Source organism: Gadus chalcogrammus, chromosome 15, assembly GCF_026213295.1.
Source record: "Gadus chalcogrammus isolate NIFS_2021 chromosome 15, NIFS_Gcha_1.0, whole genome shotgun sequence".
Lineage (NCBI taxonomy): Eukaryota > Metazoa > Chordata > Actinopteri > Gadiformes > Gadidae > Gadus > Gadus chalcogrammus.
In genome coordinates, this window is record NC_079426.1 from 5,179,572 (window position 1) to 5,198,476 (window position 18,905).

Consider the following 18,905-nt stretch of genomic DNA (forward strand, 5'->3'; position numbering starts at 1 on the left):
CTTGCCAGAGAGTAAGTTTTAATATAAATTTGTACACTGCATGACATGTATTGAAATGTACTCATTCATTTCTGGAGATGTGCAGCGCACACCAAAAAAATTACTACATGTAGTCATGAATATTTAATCACTATTCGCAGATATATGGTGTTTATGGTGATTCTTAGTAACACAAATAATAACACTCAGATCTACCTTTAGATACTGGAGAGAGTGTAGAGTAGACATAGAAATCAGAAATACAAAGCTGGTCATTTTATTATATAAATATTTATTTGTTACATATTTTCTATTAGCATGTATTGTGTAACTATTTGTTACACAACAGTTTGGTCTGATTTGTTGTGAAACGTTGTTTGAACTGTACTTCACTAACATTCAGAGTAAAATAAATACAAAAAGATGCAAAAGTTGCAATCCACGGTTCACGCAATGCTAAATACCGACAACACGTTTTTAATTGTGAAGCACTTTCCATTCAATAACAGTCCCAAGAGTTTGGTGCAGCGTGTTGAATACAAAACCAACAGTGGCTGAAGGCTTCCATGTATAAAGGGCCTCTGTGCTTGCTCACCAGGCCGTGGAGAGGCTCCGGGCCGGGGCACTGGCCATGGAGGCCGTGCGGCAGCGCTGGTGGAACTGGAGGTCAGTAGAGGCTGGCTCCTGAGGCTATGCTCCATGCATCCTCTTAATGAATGCTCGCTGTGTTTTAGGGTGGGCTAGTAGAGCGTCCTCCCAAGTTGGAAAGGGGAGAAGAGACTTGATGATTAAGTGATGTGTTTGTGTGATGTGATGTGTCACATCCTTTGCGTTTAGAATGTTTGATACACTTAGAGAGACAAGATTAAGATATCAATTCGATTAACAAATATTGTGAAAGTCATTTAATTAATAATTGAAGATAATGGTTTTTTTTGCTTGTTTATATAACGCTACGAAGAGATATCTGCACTTACCGACATTTCAGAAGGCCACTGGCCCATCACCACCTTTTTTTTTCTCTCTTTCTAAACTTGCGTACAAAAGACCAACTGTTCCCCCTTCCACACCGTCTGTTATCATTGGCACTGCGGTTGGCAGCCATGTTGTTCATGTTTCTTCATGCCCCGCGCCCAGGACTCTCCCTTCACCAACGCCGGGATGGGCTCCAACCTGAACCTCTCCGGGGAGATCGAGTGCGACGCCAGCATCATGGACGGCAAGTCGCTGCACTACGGCGCCGTGGGCGCCATACGAGGTGAGGCTCCGGCCGGGGGGGGGGGGGCGGAAATTACGAATCCTATTATGTCCACGCCAAGAACCCGAAAAGACACGCCCGCCTCTATTTCTGATTGCTCCGTCACACACGTCACCCCTACCTTTGATTCTACTGTCTATGGATTAGACTACCGTGCTTTTAATGGCTTGATATTAGCTGCTAGGGTTAGGGGTTAGGGTAGAGTTAGAGCTCGTTGGTGACGCTCTCGAATGCTCACAGCAAGGTTACCGTAGAGTTCTAAAGCGTCCAGTTGAGTTGCATGCAACCCGGCCAATCACAGACAGAGTAGGGCGGGTCCTTGCGTGGCCATAGTAGGATTTGTAAATTTGTTGCCGGGGGAAGGGGTACGCCATTGCTCTTGTGTTATTACCAATGTCACTTTAACGACCCTCCTACTTGTAATAAACCGCTCCCCCACCACTAGATACACAAACAAGGACGCGCCGGATCTTATGTTTATGATTGAGTTTCTTTCTCTCATGGTTTCGTGGGGAAGCATCAGCAACAGGGGGGACCTAGCAAGCGAAAAAATCCACCATGTATTTTTTTTCTTTTAACCGTAATAATAAACAGGGCCTATCTTTATGTTTACATCCCTGCGCAAAGGAAGCTTTGTTTGTGTGCAAGGAACTCCAACGTTATCTCTGAGGCTGACATAATTTATCCCATACAAAATGCCCAGGGGGGGCCCCACATGACATTTACACCGTGAGACAACGCATAATAATAATACAACCAAGATTGTTCTTCCCGTGCCGGCGTGATGTAACACACAGTGAAAGTGATTCCAGCCCTTGTAGCATTACCCCTCTCTGTTCGCTGGTAGGGCCTCCCTTTGGAACAGGATAGCCGTGCCATTTTTAATTTCAGACGTTAAAACAAACAGCCTGGGTCTATCTAAATATTTAAACCGTCCGCTTCAGAGATCAAAAGCCCGACATTAATATGTAACATGTATACATTAATCTGCCCGAGGCATGCCATTGCTTTTGTTCTCTGCTGGTGTCAACCACTTCTCCTTGGCAAGATCCGCAGCAGAGACGATTTTCAAATCAAACACCACCTCCCGCCATCTCCTTGTTCATTAAGACATGTTTCTACAACCTTTCCCTCTCTCCCTCCTCCAACCCTGCTAGGAATAAAGAACCCTGTCCTGGTGGCCCACCGCCTGCTGAGCGAGGCCCAGAAAGGGAAGCTATCGGCAGGCAGAATCCCACCCTGGTGATTACCTCCGTCCTCTGGGATCTGTTTAATGTCACGCTGGAGTGGACGCGATGTGATGCTGAAGTGCTCTGATGTGGTGTCTTCCCCCCGTCGCGCTAGCTTCCTGGTGGGGAGGGGAGCGCACGACTGGGCCGTTGCTCACGGGATTCCCCCCTGCCCCGCGGAGAAAATGGCCACAAGTAGGACTCGTTTTTGTTTTGTTTTGTTTTTATTGCTGCAGTGTTTTTCATCTGGTGAATGACGATCAAGAAGAAAGTCAGTTTTTTTAACCGCCTTAAGTTAAACTGTCTGCTGAATTTTATTCTAAGATGTATTTTGTTTGCAAAAAATATTATTATTATAGCTGCATACATACATATTATAGTTGTATGTTATGAATGAGCAGCTAGATGTTAGGTTGGTTGTCTTGCTCAAGGGAAACCTACAGGTAAACCCACAACTTTTTTCTTGGGGACTCGACTCTCCTGCCGACTGTTTGTGGCACACAAAGAAATAGTTTGTTATAGTAAGTAACTCTAGGCGTGCAGAAAGCGATACGGTATTTCCTGTTTGTATTACGTTACGCTACTCCAGACGTTTTTATGATGACGAGCTGGAACATTCCTTATCATATAAAATAATGACTGGAAAAACAAGGAAATCATCGACGTAATGCTATAGACTCAGCCTTTCCTTTGGCCAAGTTCACAACAGGTAATCTCGTTAATCTCGTTGGTTTTGGTCTGAAAACCTTTATTGGCTAATTATATTATCAACACCATTTCAAAATGACTAAAGATGGCCAGAGTGCTGTAAAATTTAATGCAAGGATGTCCATATTTTATTACGAGGTAGGTCATGTTCTTTGCTAATTTCACACGTTTGTGTCCTGCACCAATAAACTCTGGCTTGCAAAGTCTCTCAAATAGTTTATTTATTTATTCCAATTTCTTCTGCTCAGATGCCTACTAAGTAAGATAGTGTAGTAATTTCAGTGTGATTGTTTCGTCTTTTTTACATCCTTGCTATGGTGTCATGTGTAACGAGTTCATAGGCTATCGATTTGCACCCGTAGAGTTCAGTTTGTCGGCCTACAAGAGGAACAAGCGAAAGATGGAGATTGCAGAGAAGATGGACACACCGGAGAACCCGATGAAGAGAAGGCGACAGTCCAGTGAGACTGTGAGTACATTGCTCCAACATCTCCCATCCACTTCCGTTATTTCCTCTCCGTCACCCAGTGATGGTCGTTCATTTGGGTCTAGGGAAAAAAAAGAACGAGTTGCATAAGAATTATTTATCCTTTTTAACGTTATTTGACTAATGGAGTCACAAAAAAAAAACGATTTTTATTTTTATTTAATTTCACCTTGGGTTTGCCTATGTGTGCACATTATTGCAATCAGATTATATAGCCATTACAAATATAAAACAAACAACATCATCTTATACACACTTTACTCTGCTTTCATGCCATCCTATCCCAACACGCCTTCTTCACAGTGGACGGAGTGGATCATTAAATCAGCACCCCTAGAAGCGAGAATCCATTTGGAAGCGCGAATCGTTTTAATTAAGAATCAATTTAGAATCAAATCATGACCACAAGAAGAAGCCTGTGAAACCGAGAGACTCACGTCCCTATTAGCCTCTTTGATGTGAAGTCATTGAACTTGATCTGTTATTAGTGAAAGTATAGCAGTAAAGTATAGGACCAAGTTCAGCATTTGATTTCAGAGGCGTTTTACACCCCCCACTCCTGCTTTTGCACCACCACTAACACCACACTGTCCGTCTGACACACTTAACCAGATCTAAATGCAGCCTCGGGCTCTTGTCTTGATTTTATGACAAACGGCCGATAAAAAGGTCTGACATCTGCACAGTCCTCTAATCTCAGGTCGTTGGTTTCTTATGGAGGAAACGGTGGGATAATTACGACCTGCAGATACCCATGCTGTGTGGAACAGAGACACACACACACACACACACACCCACACACACACACACACACACACACACACACACACACACCACACACACACACACACACACACACACACACTGAGCCGTTTAAAGTACGCTCAATCTCGTGCCCTCTGCGCTGCATTTTTATGCGCTTTGACAATCGTTTGAAGCACTCTGTGAGATGCTCTCCTCAATCAAGACTCAAGGGTTATTGTGTTGTTGTATTGTCCTGTTATTGGCTACATTGTAACCTAAATTGCACAAAATAAAACCAAATGTAATGTTAGTGCGTATGCCAGTACATATGACGGCATTAAAGTGTGTGCGCGCGTGCACGGGGGTCTTTCCACATGTTGAAGTGGAAAGACAGCCCAAGAACCCAATTTATCAAATATACACATGCAGCATAATTTTAACCTAGTTTGAAGTTTGTTTGTCAGGGGTTATTGTTTCCAGAAAACGTCCACTTTAAGTATAACCATAAAAGGCCTCCTAACAAGTCAATCCACTAACGCAAGCCTACACGCGTCCATCTGCTTCTTCTTTCAGCTCTGACGAGGAATCCCCGCTCTAGAGTATGTCAGCAGTGATCTTGTTATTTCAACTCACGTTGTGTGTGTCTGTGTGTGTTGCCCCCCTCACCCCCGCCCCCCCCTTGCGATGCAGGAGAACGGCTCTGAGTGTCTTGACACCGTGGGGGCCATCGTGGTGGACCAGGAGGGAAACGTGGCTTCAGCCGTCTCCAGCGGCGGGCTGGCTATGAAACACCCTGGCAGGGTGGGCCAGGTAAACCATCCCTCCCTCTCCCTCTTCCTCTTCCTCCTCGTATCTCCTCTAGCTCCACCTTCGCCTAAACCTCCACCAGGTGGAGTCTACCTGCTCTCAAACATGTAGCTCCTCTTGTATCTTCACTAGTCCGCCTCGAATCAGCTAGAGCATGGCTTTGACCCTGCACGGGTCAAGGGTCAAGGGGGTGGATTCCCACGTTGGATAGCCATGCACTCCCAGGACTGGAAGACCCTCTGCCGGACAGGGCTACTGACTTCCACTCTTTCGTGGTTCTCAGTCTCCCCTGGAAGTCAGCGTCGGCGTCTGTTAAGCGTATTAATTGTTTAATGTGGGCCACTTCTCTCTCTGTAGGTTTGAGTCCCGCTGCTCAAACCTGAAGGGCTTACCCTGACGTTCCCTCCTGCTCTATGTTTCCCCCCCCCCCCCCTCGCTTCTGTGTGCGCGCCGCACTAAAAATACGCCTTGAGCAATTATACACCTCTGACATGCCTGGGTCTCCTCTGTTTTGCTTCTATTCCCAGGCCGCTCATTACGGATGTGGCTGCTGGGCCCAGAACAGCTGTAACTCAAACCCTTACTCCACAGCAGTGAGTACCTCAGGTACCCCATGACACTCTCTGCTCTGTGGGTCTGTGTGGTGGGTTGGGTGGGTGGGTGTTTGCGTGGGTTGGTGCGTGTGTGTGTGTGTGTGTGTGTAAACGTGTATGTGGGTGTGTGAGTGCACGTGTTCACGCATGTTCGTGTGTTCACGCATGCGCTTGCGTGTGTGTTCCTCTGGGTTTGAGTGTGTGTGTGTGGGTGTTTGTAAACGTGTATGTGGGTGTGTGAGTGCACGTGCGCGTTCACGCATGCGCTTGCGTGTGTGTTTCCTCTGGGTTTGAGTGTGTGTGTGTGTGTGTGGGGGGGTGGGTGTGTGAGTGCACGTGCGTGTTCATGCGTGCGCTTGCGTGTGTGTTAACTCTGGGTTTGAGTGTGTGTGTGTGTGTGTGTGTGTGTGTGTGTGTGTGTGTGTGTGTGTGTGTGTGTGTGTGTGTGTGTGTGTGTGTGTGGTGTGTGTGTGTGTGTGTGGTGTGTGTGTGTGTGTGCGCGTGCGTGTGTTATCATCTAGAGTGGAAGATACAGATATCTATATCTCCATCTTTTAGTTTTTTTATAAACCCTCTATCTGTAGCCGCCCCCAGCCTGCCGCGGCACGCATCTTTTCTTCGCGTCGTAGAGACGATATGAATCAGAAACAGATACCGTACGGCCGGGGCCTCTCAGTGAGTCAGGCTTCAAACAGGCCCCATAATACTTTCCAGTGACCCTCAGTCCGTTCCCCCCGCTAGGCCGCTCTCATCAGTCACTTCCTGGGCTGATTGAGTCATCGCACGGCCGCCACAGCCGCCGCCGCCGCCGCCGCCACGATTCCTCGTCTGGTGGGTCAGCTGCACGCCAGGTGTGTCGAGAGATAAAGAACACAACGGCGTCAGATGTTGTGCGGCGCGGTCCGACATTGGACACTGGATGAGGGGGGGGGGGGGGGGAGGGGGGGGCTGGGGGCACAGCCATGGTGACGGATCACATGGATGATTCCGAGGACAAGATGGTGGACTTTGAGTCGCGGCGCGGTGCGTGTACTTCCCTCACTCGCAGTGTGAGGTGTTGACGGTGTGTCTGGTGTGGACTCGTTTACCCGCAGCGTGGCAGGAATTGATTCATCGTGGTCGATGCTCCTTGCTCACAGATAGGTGCGGGATAGCTGGTGTCTCGCGGGTTTCGACTGAACTAACAAGGGGATGTTTTCGCCTTGTTTTGTGGTGTCTACAAAGTGGTGACTGTTATAGTAGCCTAATGGTGAGTCATGGTCACATGACAGCGGGGAAACACTTAACGTTTGGCGGTCAGCGAACGTGGGGTCGAGGCCTTCGCTGATCTCATTATGTTTGTTTTGGATTTGCCTCATTCCTATGACGCAAGTGTTGGAACCGGCTAATGTGATGCATCTGTATTCCTAAACCAGCCTGCAGGCTTTGGCCTGTGTGGCCCAACTGTCATTGTTGTTCAACACGTTTTATACTGTACATTCAACCGCTCGGGACTTTACCGTCGTTCTATTTACAGTTTTGTTGGTTAAGGATGAGGGTGACGTCGAGGTCAGCCAACACTGGGGGCAGGATTATCTACAGAATCTGCGCTTCCAGAAGCCCTGAAAGAGACAAAACAATGAAGTGTGGCCCTGCACGGGGAGATTCCTGCATCCACATGTACGATACTTTGAAGCCAAATAAGATGTTCTGCCTCCTGCCTCTTGTTCTCCGGGCGAGTCAGCCCTGCAGCCATGGGTCTGTAGGTTTTTAAACTAATGCACACTGTCACACTGGAACAAAGGACTCCCCCCAACCCCCCCCCCCCCCCGCCCCACCACCCTTTCAAGAACCAACCACCCCTTTTTAAACAAAGCAAAGGCGTCCTGAATGGGCAACATATTCCTACCATGTACATTCACATCCTGCCATCTTTTCATGGCAGGGCCCCCTCCGAGCCAAAGGAAGTGTTGTCGTTCATTCATGCGGTCCGATGGGTTTTGTGTACGAGACAGAGCTCGTGTTTCCTCTTCCTGGGAGATGCTTAGACACAGTTCTGCACACAGCTTCTGGCGCGAACCACCGGGTCTTTTCACTGGGGAGCTAGGAGGAGGGGAGAGGGGGTTGGATCGGACCCAAGATTGAGCTGTGTGTTTGGGTTGTGTGGCAAGGCGCGGAGTGTCGTGGTTGGGAGTCCTTGGGCTTTGTGGCTGGGACTGTAATAATATTACTTAAAATATTATAAAGTGTAAAATCAGGGTGTAAATCAGTTAACAACCTGGATCAGACTGGTATTACCTCGAAACAATACAACCTCAATCTCAGTGAGAAACAAAATCAACATATCCGTATTCTCTCAGATTTCATCAACATTTATGTTTTCTTTCCATTGCGTCATGACCGTGCACAGATATTTAGAAAATGTTGGTATTTCTGAATCCTCTTTCTGACCTTCTACACATGTTATAAACGATATGCATAACTAAACAGTCAAGCCTGTTCTGACGCTATAGATCTTTGGTGATTATTTACGTCCTCGGTCGTCTGAGCAGCACAGGTATGCCTTTCATGTCAACAGTGTAGCTTCCCAGTGGGGCTGGAGCGCAGGTTTTTTGTGTGTTCCCGTGGGACACCTGCTTCTGATTTCCTCCCCCTTCAAAGGCCTTGCCCATCAAAAATAACATAACCACAGGAATAATTATTTCTGTGGTTATGTGTGGCACATGTCACATTACCGTCCTTCATCATCGCCAGGAGGGGCTTATAGGGCGGGGGCTGATGTTTGTTTTATGAGTTTACCTTTTGAGGCATCTCTCTGTCCACTTCCTGCGGCCCCTGGTCGCATTCTGTTCAGGTGTTGGTCAGACGGTCTTTGGCGGTTCTTCTTCCTCACCCCCCCCCCCCCCCCCCCCCCCCTCCCCCAGGGAGAGCGCACTGTGTCGGCACTTCTCCCGGTACGCGGTCAGGATTTTACGGTAAAAGTGTTCAGAGAGGGAGAGAAAAAAAAATATCTGCGGTACCTGGCCAAGTGCGCGTTGTTGCCGACATCTGGTTGCCGCGGAAACAGGAACCTGGCCGGGGTATTGTTGTGGTTACCTGATGTTTTACGGGGTCTTTATGGCTGTTTACACAAACAACAAGACTGGATTCTCTGCTCTTTACGGGCTGGCTCTGCTGCCGTTGCCAAGCCCTCCTTTTGTTTTCACTCGATTTGTTCTCCCTGTCCAACGCTTTGGCCCAGGTCGTGTTTTGATACATGATGTATGATTCGTTGCGTGGAAATGCATTTGAACATGCAATTTAAGAGAGCCGTCAAGTTATTGGCGTGTGTACGGTACGGAAAACTGTTCACTCGCTGAACGGCGGAGAGTTGGAAGATGGGCGGTGTAAATCAGACCTTGAGGACACGCACGTTCGTGTTTGCACACACACACACACACACACACACACACACACACCACACACACACACACACACACACACACACACACACACACACACACACACACACACACACACACACACACACACACAGCCCTATATTCTGTTTTAAAGCGGTGTGTGTTCTTGATCGTTACTGACGTTCGCAGAACACCATTAAATAAGTACATGAATTGCACAACCATTGAGATTTTTATACGATATGACTCTTTGGGTACAACAGGTTCAGAGTGAAACTGTGGGCTATTCATCATTTCTGTTGCAGCTGTAATCAGGAGGACATTTTTACAAGCGAGAAATCGAGAAGAAAGCGAAAATTAAAATGGAACGAGTGAAATAAAGCTGTAACTAAATATATGTAACGTATTGCCGCCCTGCACTACGTACCAATATAAAACGGGTGAAGTGTGTCTGTAATGCCTTCTCCTCCCCCTGACTATTCTTTGAACTCCTAACAGCAGTGTTTCCACAAGTCCAAGTCTGTTTTTTGTCGTCTCTGGCAGACCAGTGAAGTGGCTCTTTGCAATAGTTGTTATGAGAGAAGAAAAAGCGTCTCTCAAGTATGCACTGGAACTATTAAAAGAAATTAGGCCCGTTTTTTTTCTCTTCTTCTTCTTCTTCCTCGACTGACACCGGCGTGTTTTCCAGTGTGGGCTTGCGATGGGTCTCCACGGCACTCGCTCGACAGACCTCGCTGTGGTTATGACAACATTCAATTAACAGTTTCCCGATTGAACATCTTGGCTTCAATTCGGTCCTCTGTTCGGGATGAGTAATGACACAAACTGCTCTTCGCAATCTAATTTAAAAATTCCTCCAAAGTAGAAAAAAACCCCAACTAAAATTATAATTTTTTTGGTTGCTTGGATTGTGCAAAAATATCATTGCGAAAAACATGTTTTTTAGCATGACGTGTTAGCTTGAAGTGAATGGTTAGCCTACAGCTTACAACCATTTAACTGCTTCAATATTGTACATCTTTAAACTGGGTTGAATATAATTTATCTAACACTGATTCTCCGTTGCTGCTGCTGATGTGCCGTTGAGCAAGCCGCGTGGCATCTGACGGTTCTGCTTAGACGGCTGTGTGGAATATGTTTTAACCGTATGAAGATGACCTGGACTTTGCAAGGCGTCGGTCCGGAAGATGTGCAATTCTTAAAAGAGACAAACTGACTCGAAAAACATGTTTAAAAAAAAAAGTGTATAATAACAACAAAGGATAGTGCTGTGCTTTCTTTTTATGTGCATATCAAATCAAGAATCCTTTAATTAGCACCGCATGTTGAGGTACCTTAAGTTAATCACGGAAAGCATGGCAGGCTTTTGTAACATGTGTATACATCAAAGGCTTGCCGAGACCAACAATCATAACCAGATAGCTGCAATGCACAGCCCATCTCATCCACATGATATTCAGAGCAGAACCACTTCAAGATGGGCGCCTGATACCTCCGGACCCTCTACCTTGCTGCTGCTATCCCTGAGCCCCTTCGTGTGTGTGTGCGTGTGTGTGTGTGTGTGTGTGTGCTCGTAAATATATGTGCATACTTGTGCAGCATGTGTATGTGTGTTTTCATACATGTGTGTGTGATTTCATACAATTGAATGCGTGTGTGTGTTTGTACGTACATATGCGTCTGTATTTTCATGTGTGTGTGACTGCGTGTGTGTTTTCATAAACTTGTGTGTCTGTATGTTCGTGTGTGTGTGTGAACGCGTGTGTATTTTTATATATATGTGTGTTTGTTCATACGTGTGTGTGTGTGTGTGTGTGTGTGTGTGTGTGTGTATCTGTCTGTATTTTCATGCTTGTGTGTGTGTGTTCATACGTGTGGTGTGTGCTCTCTCCAGGCTGCGGGGAGCATCTGATCCGCACTATGCTGGGCGGGAGTGCTCCGTCGCCCTGCAGGCTGAAGACGCTCACCAGGCTCTGCTGGACGCTATGCAAAACCAGTTCATCAGTGAGTCTGCACCTCACCCACACGCCACCCAGGGGTTAAATCTCCAGGCACCATTCATGTGTTCATCATCATCAATATAGAAGCTGTCATCTAGTTATCACTCATGGACTTAACCTCTGTATATCATTCATGTGTTTATCATCATCAATATAGATGCATATGTCATCCAGATTTCAATCTTGGATTTAACCTCAATATATAATTCATGTTTATCATCATCAATATAGATGAATATGTCATCCAGGTATCATTCATGGATTTAACCTCAATATATCATTGATTGATTGTTTGTTTATTTTCAATATAGTGTATTTATCAAGACATGATTTATGTTTTTATTGAGGTCAATAGTTAATTGAACTATTATTATCAAACTATCATTCATGTATTTATCCTCAAGAGATCAGTAATGTGTTTTTCATCAAGAAATCTTTAATATGTTCATCGAGATATTAGTATATTTTTCATCAAGATATGAATCTATTTAGCGGCAAGATATTGATGTATTCATCATTGAAATGTCAGTGATGTTTTCGTTTGGCGGTTTGTACAAGTTTGTTTGTCAGATTTCCGAACAGATGCACGTTTGCAATTGCCCTTAGAACTAAATATCAAAACAGAAAAATGTGAGGGAAAGAAAATGGAGATGACAAGAGTGACCGTTTGAATCAGGGATTGTTTTTGTCTGGGAGAGCTCGTCCTGCAGTTGTTCCAGAAGACAGTTCCACATCACAGCCACAGTCGCATTCTTCTTTAATGTTTCGTGGACATTTCATGTGAAGATGAAGTTGTTTTTAAAGAAGTGGTCAGTTATTCATTTATGTATTCTTTTATTCCCCGTCTTGTTAAGCGTGTTTGTTCTCCTTGTTCTTTGGTGTCGCAAGTGCCAGCGACTGTTGGGGCAACGCGAGGCCGAGCGAGCCGGGGACACGATACAACTCTGGATGACTCTGGGGGAAATATGCAGTGGTTTGAGATCTGCTCTGCGCTCTTAACAGAAAGCTTCTGCAACAACTTAAAGCACCATCATCCTTTTCATCCTCCTCGACTTTTTTTTATCGTGTTGTTTTTCCCCTCAGGACGCACTTGGTGTTTGAGGTGAAATAAACTCTGTAGTATTTGTGACCTTACCCACGCGGTGGTGGTAATGACCACATTGTAATAGGATGATTGTATTATCGGGCGTTAGTGGCTCAGGGGGTAGAGTGGGTTGACTGGCAACCCGCTTGTTAGATCCCTGGCTCCTCCTAGCTGAGCGTCGAGGTCTCCCGAAGACACCTAGAGCAAGACACCCAACGGCTCTGACGAGCTGGCTGTCGCCCTGCGTGGTTGACACAGCCGTCAATTTGTGTAAGAACGGGTGAATGTTGGGCATTATTGTAGAGCGCTTTGAGTCGGCAATTTTAAACAGCGCTGTATGAATGCAGACCATTCACCATGTAGGTCGCGGCTTCTTGGTCCCTTAAACTTAAGTTTAGGGAACTTATCGAGGCAGGTCATCTGTAAACACCGTGCAATAGGGTTCATGTTAAGTTGGGCAGCACCAGCTGTTTGCACCAGCATTTTTTAAGTGTAACTCCGTCAAATATGCTCCATACTTAATTCTTTCTGTTCCCCGTCCAACCGACTGCAACTGATTGAACAACATATGCATTCAGATCACAGCCAGATGTATTCATGCGAGCTATGGTATTGTACGTAAAGTGAAATGGCAGCGCACACATCTACACACACGCACACAAACGCAAACGTTCAAAAGCGCTTATGTTTAGTCGCGTTCTGATCGCCATTGATAGGTCAACTAATGGTGAACCGACCGGGGAATGATTGAACCCCTGGGGTTGTTAACAGTGTGTGTGCAAAGGGGTTTTCATGGAGCAGGGCTTGTTCAACAGAGGAGCCATTTAAGAGCCCTTTTAAGAAACACCGCAGCTCTGTGTGAACGGGTCAAGCGATACTCGTTTATGGGGTGTCTGGCAGGGAGCTTTTTGCTCTGAGGAACCGTAGACGACTTGAAATGCTGAACTTTAAAACAATGTGCAACACATTTGAACCCCAGCGCAGACACGCACACAAACAACACAGACACGCACACAAACACGCACGCCACGTACGTATGCATGTTTAAAAACGTACTCTGAAAGTCTCTCGTGCTGTGTTGGCAGGGTTGCGGGTGTAATGTGCTTTTGTTCTTTGTCCATATAAAGCTGCCTCACACTTTTATTTTGCCTCACTCGCCAAACAATTGTATTTCCTGGGAATGTTCCACCTCATTGAAGTGCTTTCAACGGGTTCATCTGGCCAGAGATGTTGAAAATGGGATTCCTCTAAAATGTAATGCAGTTGTGCTGAATTGAAGAAACATTATATTAACGACATTATGGCCTCGAATCTGTGTCTATAGCAGGTCATTGTTTTGCGTGATACAGTGTGTGGTGTGTGTGTGGGTTGTGTGTGTGTGTGTGTGTGTGTGTGTGTGGTGTGTGGTGTGTGTGTGTGTGGTGTGTGTGTGGTGGTGTGTGTTGTGTGTGTGTCTAGGCTCCCCCTTCCTAGCCAGCGAGGACCGTGTGTTGGGTGGGGTGATTGTGCTCCGATGCTGCCGCTGCGAGGAAGACCCGCCGTCCCAAGACCTCCAGGCCTCTCTGGGTAAGACCTCCAGGCCTCTCTGGGTAAGACCTCCAGGCCTCTCTGGGTAAGACCTCCAGGCCTCTCTGGGTAAGACCTCCAGGCCTCTCTGGGTAAGACCTCCAGGCCTCTGGGTAAGACCTCCAGGCCTCTCTGGGTAAGACCTCCAGGCCTCTCTGGGTAAGACCTCCAGGCCTCTGGGTAAGACCTCCAGGCCTCATGGTAAGACCTCCAGGCCTCTCTGGGTAAGACCTCCAGGCCTCTGGGTAAGACCTCCAGGCCTCTGGGTAAGACCTCCAGGCCTCTCTGGGTAAGACCTCCAGGGTGTGAGGTCTTACACACACGCGCGTACACACACACACACGTGTGTATGTATGTGTGTGTGTGCGTGTGTGTGTGTGTGTGTGTGTGCGTGACTTATGTCTAACAAATCCATCGGATCATGAGAGGGTGTGGATAGGGAGCGAGTGTATTGATTATTTGGGGTGTGCGTCTTGCTGTGTGTGTGTTGGGGGGACGGCATGTTGGATGTCTAACAAATCCATCGGATTATCAGAGTGTGTGTGTGTGTGGTCTGTGTTTTTATCTGTGAACAATCAGGCTCTGTTTTCCCACGCCCTTGTCTCAGATTCAAACAGACCCCCCACCACTGGGTCCGGTGCTAATCTGCCCACCTGGTCTTATCTGGAGGCTTTAGGGACCTCTCTTCCCAACCCTCCTCCCCCAGCGGCCATCTTGGCCGTACCATATCTGTACGGGCCTTTGTGCGTTTAGCTGAACACCTAGAGTGTTGAAAAACAGGCGCAAAGCCAGCATTTCTGCCTTTGCTCAGAGTTCACACCTCCTGTTATTGTTGCTTAAAGGAGAGCGCTGTTGCATCCATTTAGTTAAAATTGGTCTTTCCTGTGATTTGGTGCTTTTTAAAATGCTAATCAGTCCCACGCAGTGCACATGGAGACGGGAGGCATCCAGCATGCTCGGGTGACGAGACAGTGACTGACTGCGGCCGAGAGCCAACGTCTAAAAATCCCGTGACTGACTGACTACTTCCGAGATCCAACATCTGAAGTGGCGGTGACTGAGTACCCCGACATCGAGGCCTCCCCGCTTAGATGTGGGCTGCCACAGGCACGCAGTGGAGTGAGATTCAGAGCGGTCGTCCACCACCAGCCGCCCGCCTTCTGAATCATCTGAATCATGCGCGCAGGGCCTTGAAAGCGAGCACTTACAAAGCACCCAGTAATGCGTTGGTTGTCCCGCCCCGGTTGGGAGACAGCGAGAGCCCCGCCTCCTCCGCAAGAGTATGGAGCGCACTGACGGGTCCTCGGAGATACACCGGGGGAACCGGAGAGATCTGGAACAGACGGGCTCGGTTTGCTCGGCCGATGTAGCGGCTCGTCGATCAGGAGCGTTGGATTCGAGGACTCTGAGGAGCTACTCACGACGATGGGTGGAGCTAAGGGTTGTGAAGCTGAGCCTGATGACCAGAGGCTCTCTCTGAAGGGCTGATTATGGTCCCAAGTTCACACAACGCAAGGGGGTTACAGACCCCTTACGTCCTTGCGGACCCTCATTGCGTCCACCGCAAGGGCCTGATGTGCGCCTCCAAAAAATGTTAACCTTCGGTCGAGGCGACGCAGCAGCAAGGGCTGTGATTGGTCAGCTTACTATAACCCGACGCCGAACCATGAAGGTTCACGACTGCGTCGAAGCGTCTGCGTGGTCATTGCGTTGGGTGAACGTGGAACCATAATCAGTCCCTTGAGGTTGGGGTCTGGGGGAGCTGGCACCCCTACTGCCAGACTGAGATGTCTGGGGAGGCACCTGTACTTTATCTGGAAGTCTCCTTGAGGTCAGCTCTATTGAGCTGGAGAGCAGGACACAACACCGCATAGGCTTGAGATGTAACAAACGAGATGCTCTTGGAGGGATGCACCCATGCCCGTAGCCATCTATGAGGTCACCGAGGTCCGGTAATCTTTGACAAAATAAGAATAAAATTTAAAAACTAAACGCAACTGTATACAAGTCAACAGTTGAGAATTTCTTCGAGATGAGCCGAGACCCCCACACCCCCAGCTAAACTGAACTCCCGCAACTGAAGCCTCACTTTTTGTTCAAACTCTGGCTCTGGGCCTGGGTTCACCCATATCTCAGAATATCTTTCTGAATCCCACAAAATGACGACAGTTGCTGACTTGGCGGTCCGTTATCTTTAAAAAGGAGAAAATATAAATGGTCCTGCTTTCGGCTACTATTAAATACATGCACTAAGTTACTGCAGATCATGTCTGGTACTGTGAGATCTTTAACCCTGAAGCGTAAACAGCCCTTCCCATTAGTGAGCATCTCCCAGTTCTGTTATAGGCGGAGAGTCAGAATTCAGCAGCGGATCGCCCCTCTCTCTGCCATTGTTATCTGGTGGATTCAAGTCGAGCTAGTTATTTTTCCAAACCCATCGAAAATACTTGACCCTCTTCTAAAGAAGTTGCATCAATAAACACTGTCGTAAAACCCAAGCTGCTCCACACACACACACAAACCCATTGAAGTGTTTCCAAGACCACAGTGTTGTAACACCGCGCGGACGTTCATTTGTTATTACGTGCGGCGTCTTGGCGTGCGGCTATTTATATACATCCAAGGAGGGTGGTGTTTGTTTTCTGTGACATACTCCACCCGCTCCAGCACTTCACCGGGGAGGGGGTGAGTGGGTGGGCGCTTGGTGTGTGTTGCTGTTGACGTAGGGGGAGCCTTCGTGGGGAATCAAAGATAGGGGGCACCGCGCCGTCCCCCACCAGATTATATTGCCCTGGGAGGCGTCTCTGTGTTTACGTAGGGGTCTAAACAGAGCCTTGAGTGTCCTCTGGCACCCTAATTAAGAAGCGTATCCTCCTGGGTTCGGGCGGTCCTTTGCAGCCACAGCGCGTCTCGTGTGTGTGTCTGTGTGTGTGCATGTGTGTGCGTGTGTGTGTGTGTGTGTGTGTGTATCCTCCTGGGTTCGGGCGGTCCTTTGCAGCCACAGCGCGTCTCGTGTGTGTGTCTGTGTGTGTGCGTGTGTGTGCGTGTGTGTGTGTGTGCGTGCGTGTGTGCTCTTATCGTCCGCGGGGGGTACCCTCAGGGGAGGTGTTTATTTCAAACGGGCCACCTGTTGGACGGGAAACATCCCCCACCCCCCCCCTCAACCCTTCTAGATTGATGGCTTTTATAGAGCGCTGTTTTGTCTTTCCTACAAACACTTTGTCGGCCTGCGTTCCAGTATTTGTTTGGTCGTTTTTTATTTTTTCTGGGTTTTCTGGCCCCCTTTGCGTCTCTGAGTGACCGGTGACTGTTCTCTCTCTCTCTCTCTCTCTCTCTCGTTCTCTCGTTCTCTCCTCTCGTTTCTTCTCGTGTGTGTGTGTGTGTGTCCCCAGTGGAGTTCCTGTGGAGCCATAGCACGGAGAGCATGTGCGTGGGCTACATGTCAGCCCAGGACAGCCGGGCCAAGGTGAGTCGTCTCCTCCACCTACACCACCCCCACCCTAACAATAACAGACAACACAGCAACACCGGAGTATACAGTTTCAAGGTTGACACACCGAGCATGGCTGACGTTATCAGCCCCCCCACCCCCATAAGTTTACAAGTGCGACAGTTGGCTCACACCAGCGTCAACGCATGAACACCGGGCGGGTGCTAAGAGAATCATCACTTTCACAGTTTGCACTGCATTATGGGTAATTACTCCTCATTGACATCAGCCAGTGGCTTGAATTCGTCTGGGGCGTGTGTTTAATTATTTCTTTGCTTCATAACACATGAGGCTTGTTTTATATTTTTTGGGGGGTCCTTTTATACTCTTTTAATGACTTGCAGTTTTGAGTCATAGTTCCGCCCGAGGCCCTTTTCTGAAGTTTTCTTTTGTTTTTTCACATCTCCCAGAAATGTATGACTGTTAATAAGAAAAATGTGACTGAGGAAACAAATGGTCTTGCGGGGGAAGTCGGTGTGGTCTCGGCGATGCCGGCAGATTTATGCATTTTTATGAAACATGTTGAGCGGCGGAGTAGAAAAATATGATGCGTGAAATGAGCGCTGGCTCCAGCCCGCCTTACTGTGTGTCTCCTCGGACCCTCCATTCCAGAGCCATTGCTCATTGCGTTGCAGGAATGGCTCTTGGTGTATTTACAACAATAAAGCGTTTTGTTAGAAGGTATCCTCTCAGGAATGATACTGCTCCGCAGTACAGATGTTTATTGTTCACGGAGCCCTGCAATTACCATTCAGGGTTTGTCCTTTTCCAGCGGGCCGTGACTCACCGTCAAGCCCCGACTTGCGGACTCCTGGTTATAAGTGAGCGGACGACTCGGTGCATGTGGGGTTTGTTGGTTTTTCGAGCCTTGATAACCATTAGGATAAATGAGTACCCTGGTGGCGGACATCTGCATAAGCGATGCTGAGGATACCTCAAGCCAATTATTTTCAGGGCTGGTACTGGGGCCGAGAGAAGGCACTATAGGTCAAGCTTGTTTTGGCTTCTCTAGCGCTCTCTCGCACTCTCATCGTCTCACCCTCTCTCACTCTCACTCTCTCTCCCTCTCTGTAACCATCTCTCTCTCTGTCTCTGTCTCTGTCTCTCTCTCACTGTCTCTCTCTCTCTCTCTCTCACTGTCTCTCTCTCTCTCTCCGTGGCTCTTGACTGTATCTGTGTCCGTCCTCCTCCCAGCCCCACTCCTAATCTTACCTGCCCCCCGCCGTCGGAAAAGAAACCCAGTTTTCTGGGAGTCCCGCCCCCGTTGGGGATATCGCTGACCATCTGAGCGCTTGCCAAGTGCGCTGTGTGTATTGGGCGCTGGCGGAATGCAGAGTCTGTGAGCCCCCTTTCATGGCAGGACAAGGTGAGCCCAGAGGCTCAGCTCTATGCCAGCCCTCATGAGGGGGGGGGGGGGGGGGCTGGAAGTCCTCCTCGATTCCAGGGACACAAGATCTATATTTTTATCAATGTTTGCTCACAGCGAGTCTGTCCAACCCTGGAAGCCTTGGAACACTGAATGACTATGCAGACGCGCACACACGAAACACACACATTTGCACACAGACATGCATACACAG

The 18,905-nt window shown here is 47.9% G+C and overlaps 1 protein-coding gene across 1 annotated transcript; it reads left to right on the forward strand.

The window, feature by feature from the left end:
• The first annotated feature begins 40 nt into the window (after positions 1–40).
• Positions 41–18,531, forward strand: LOC130404936 (threonine aspartase 1-like). The gene is given in 13 exon segments (XM_056609885.1): positions 41–47; positions 578–645; positions 1,117–1,237; positions 2,395–2,479; positions 2,582–2,661; positions 3,537–3,643; positions 5,096–5,215; positions 5,740–5,818; positions 11,080–11,109; positions 11,112–11,189; positions 13,728–13,835; positions 17,228–17,301; positions 18,520–18,531. Coding segments are annotated over 13 exon segments (969 nt in total).
• Positions 18,532–18,905: the final 374 nt, after the last annotated feature.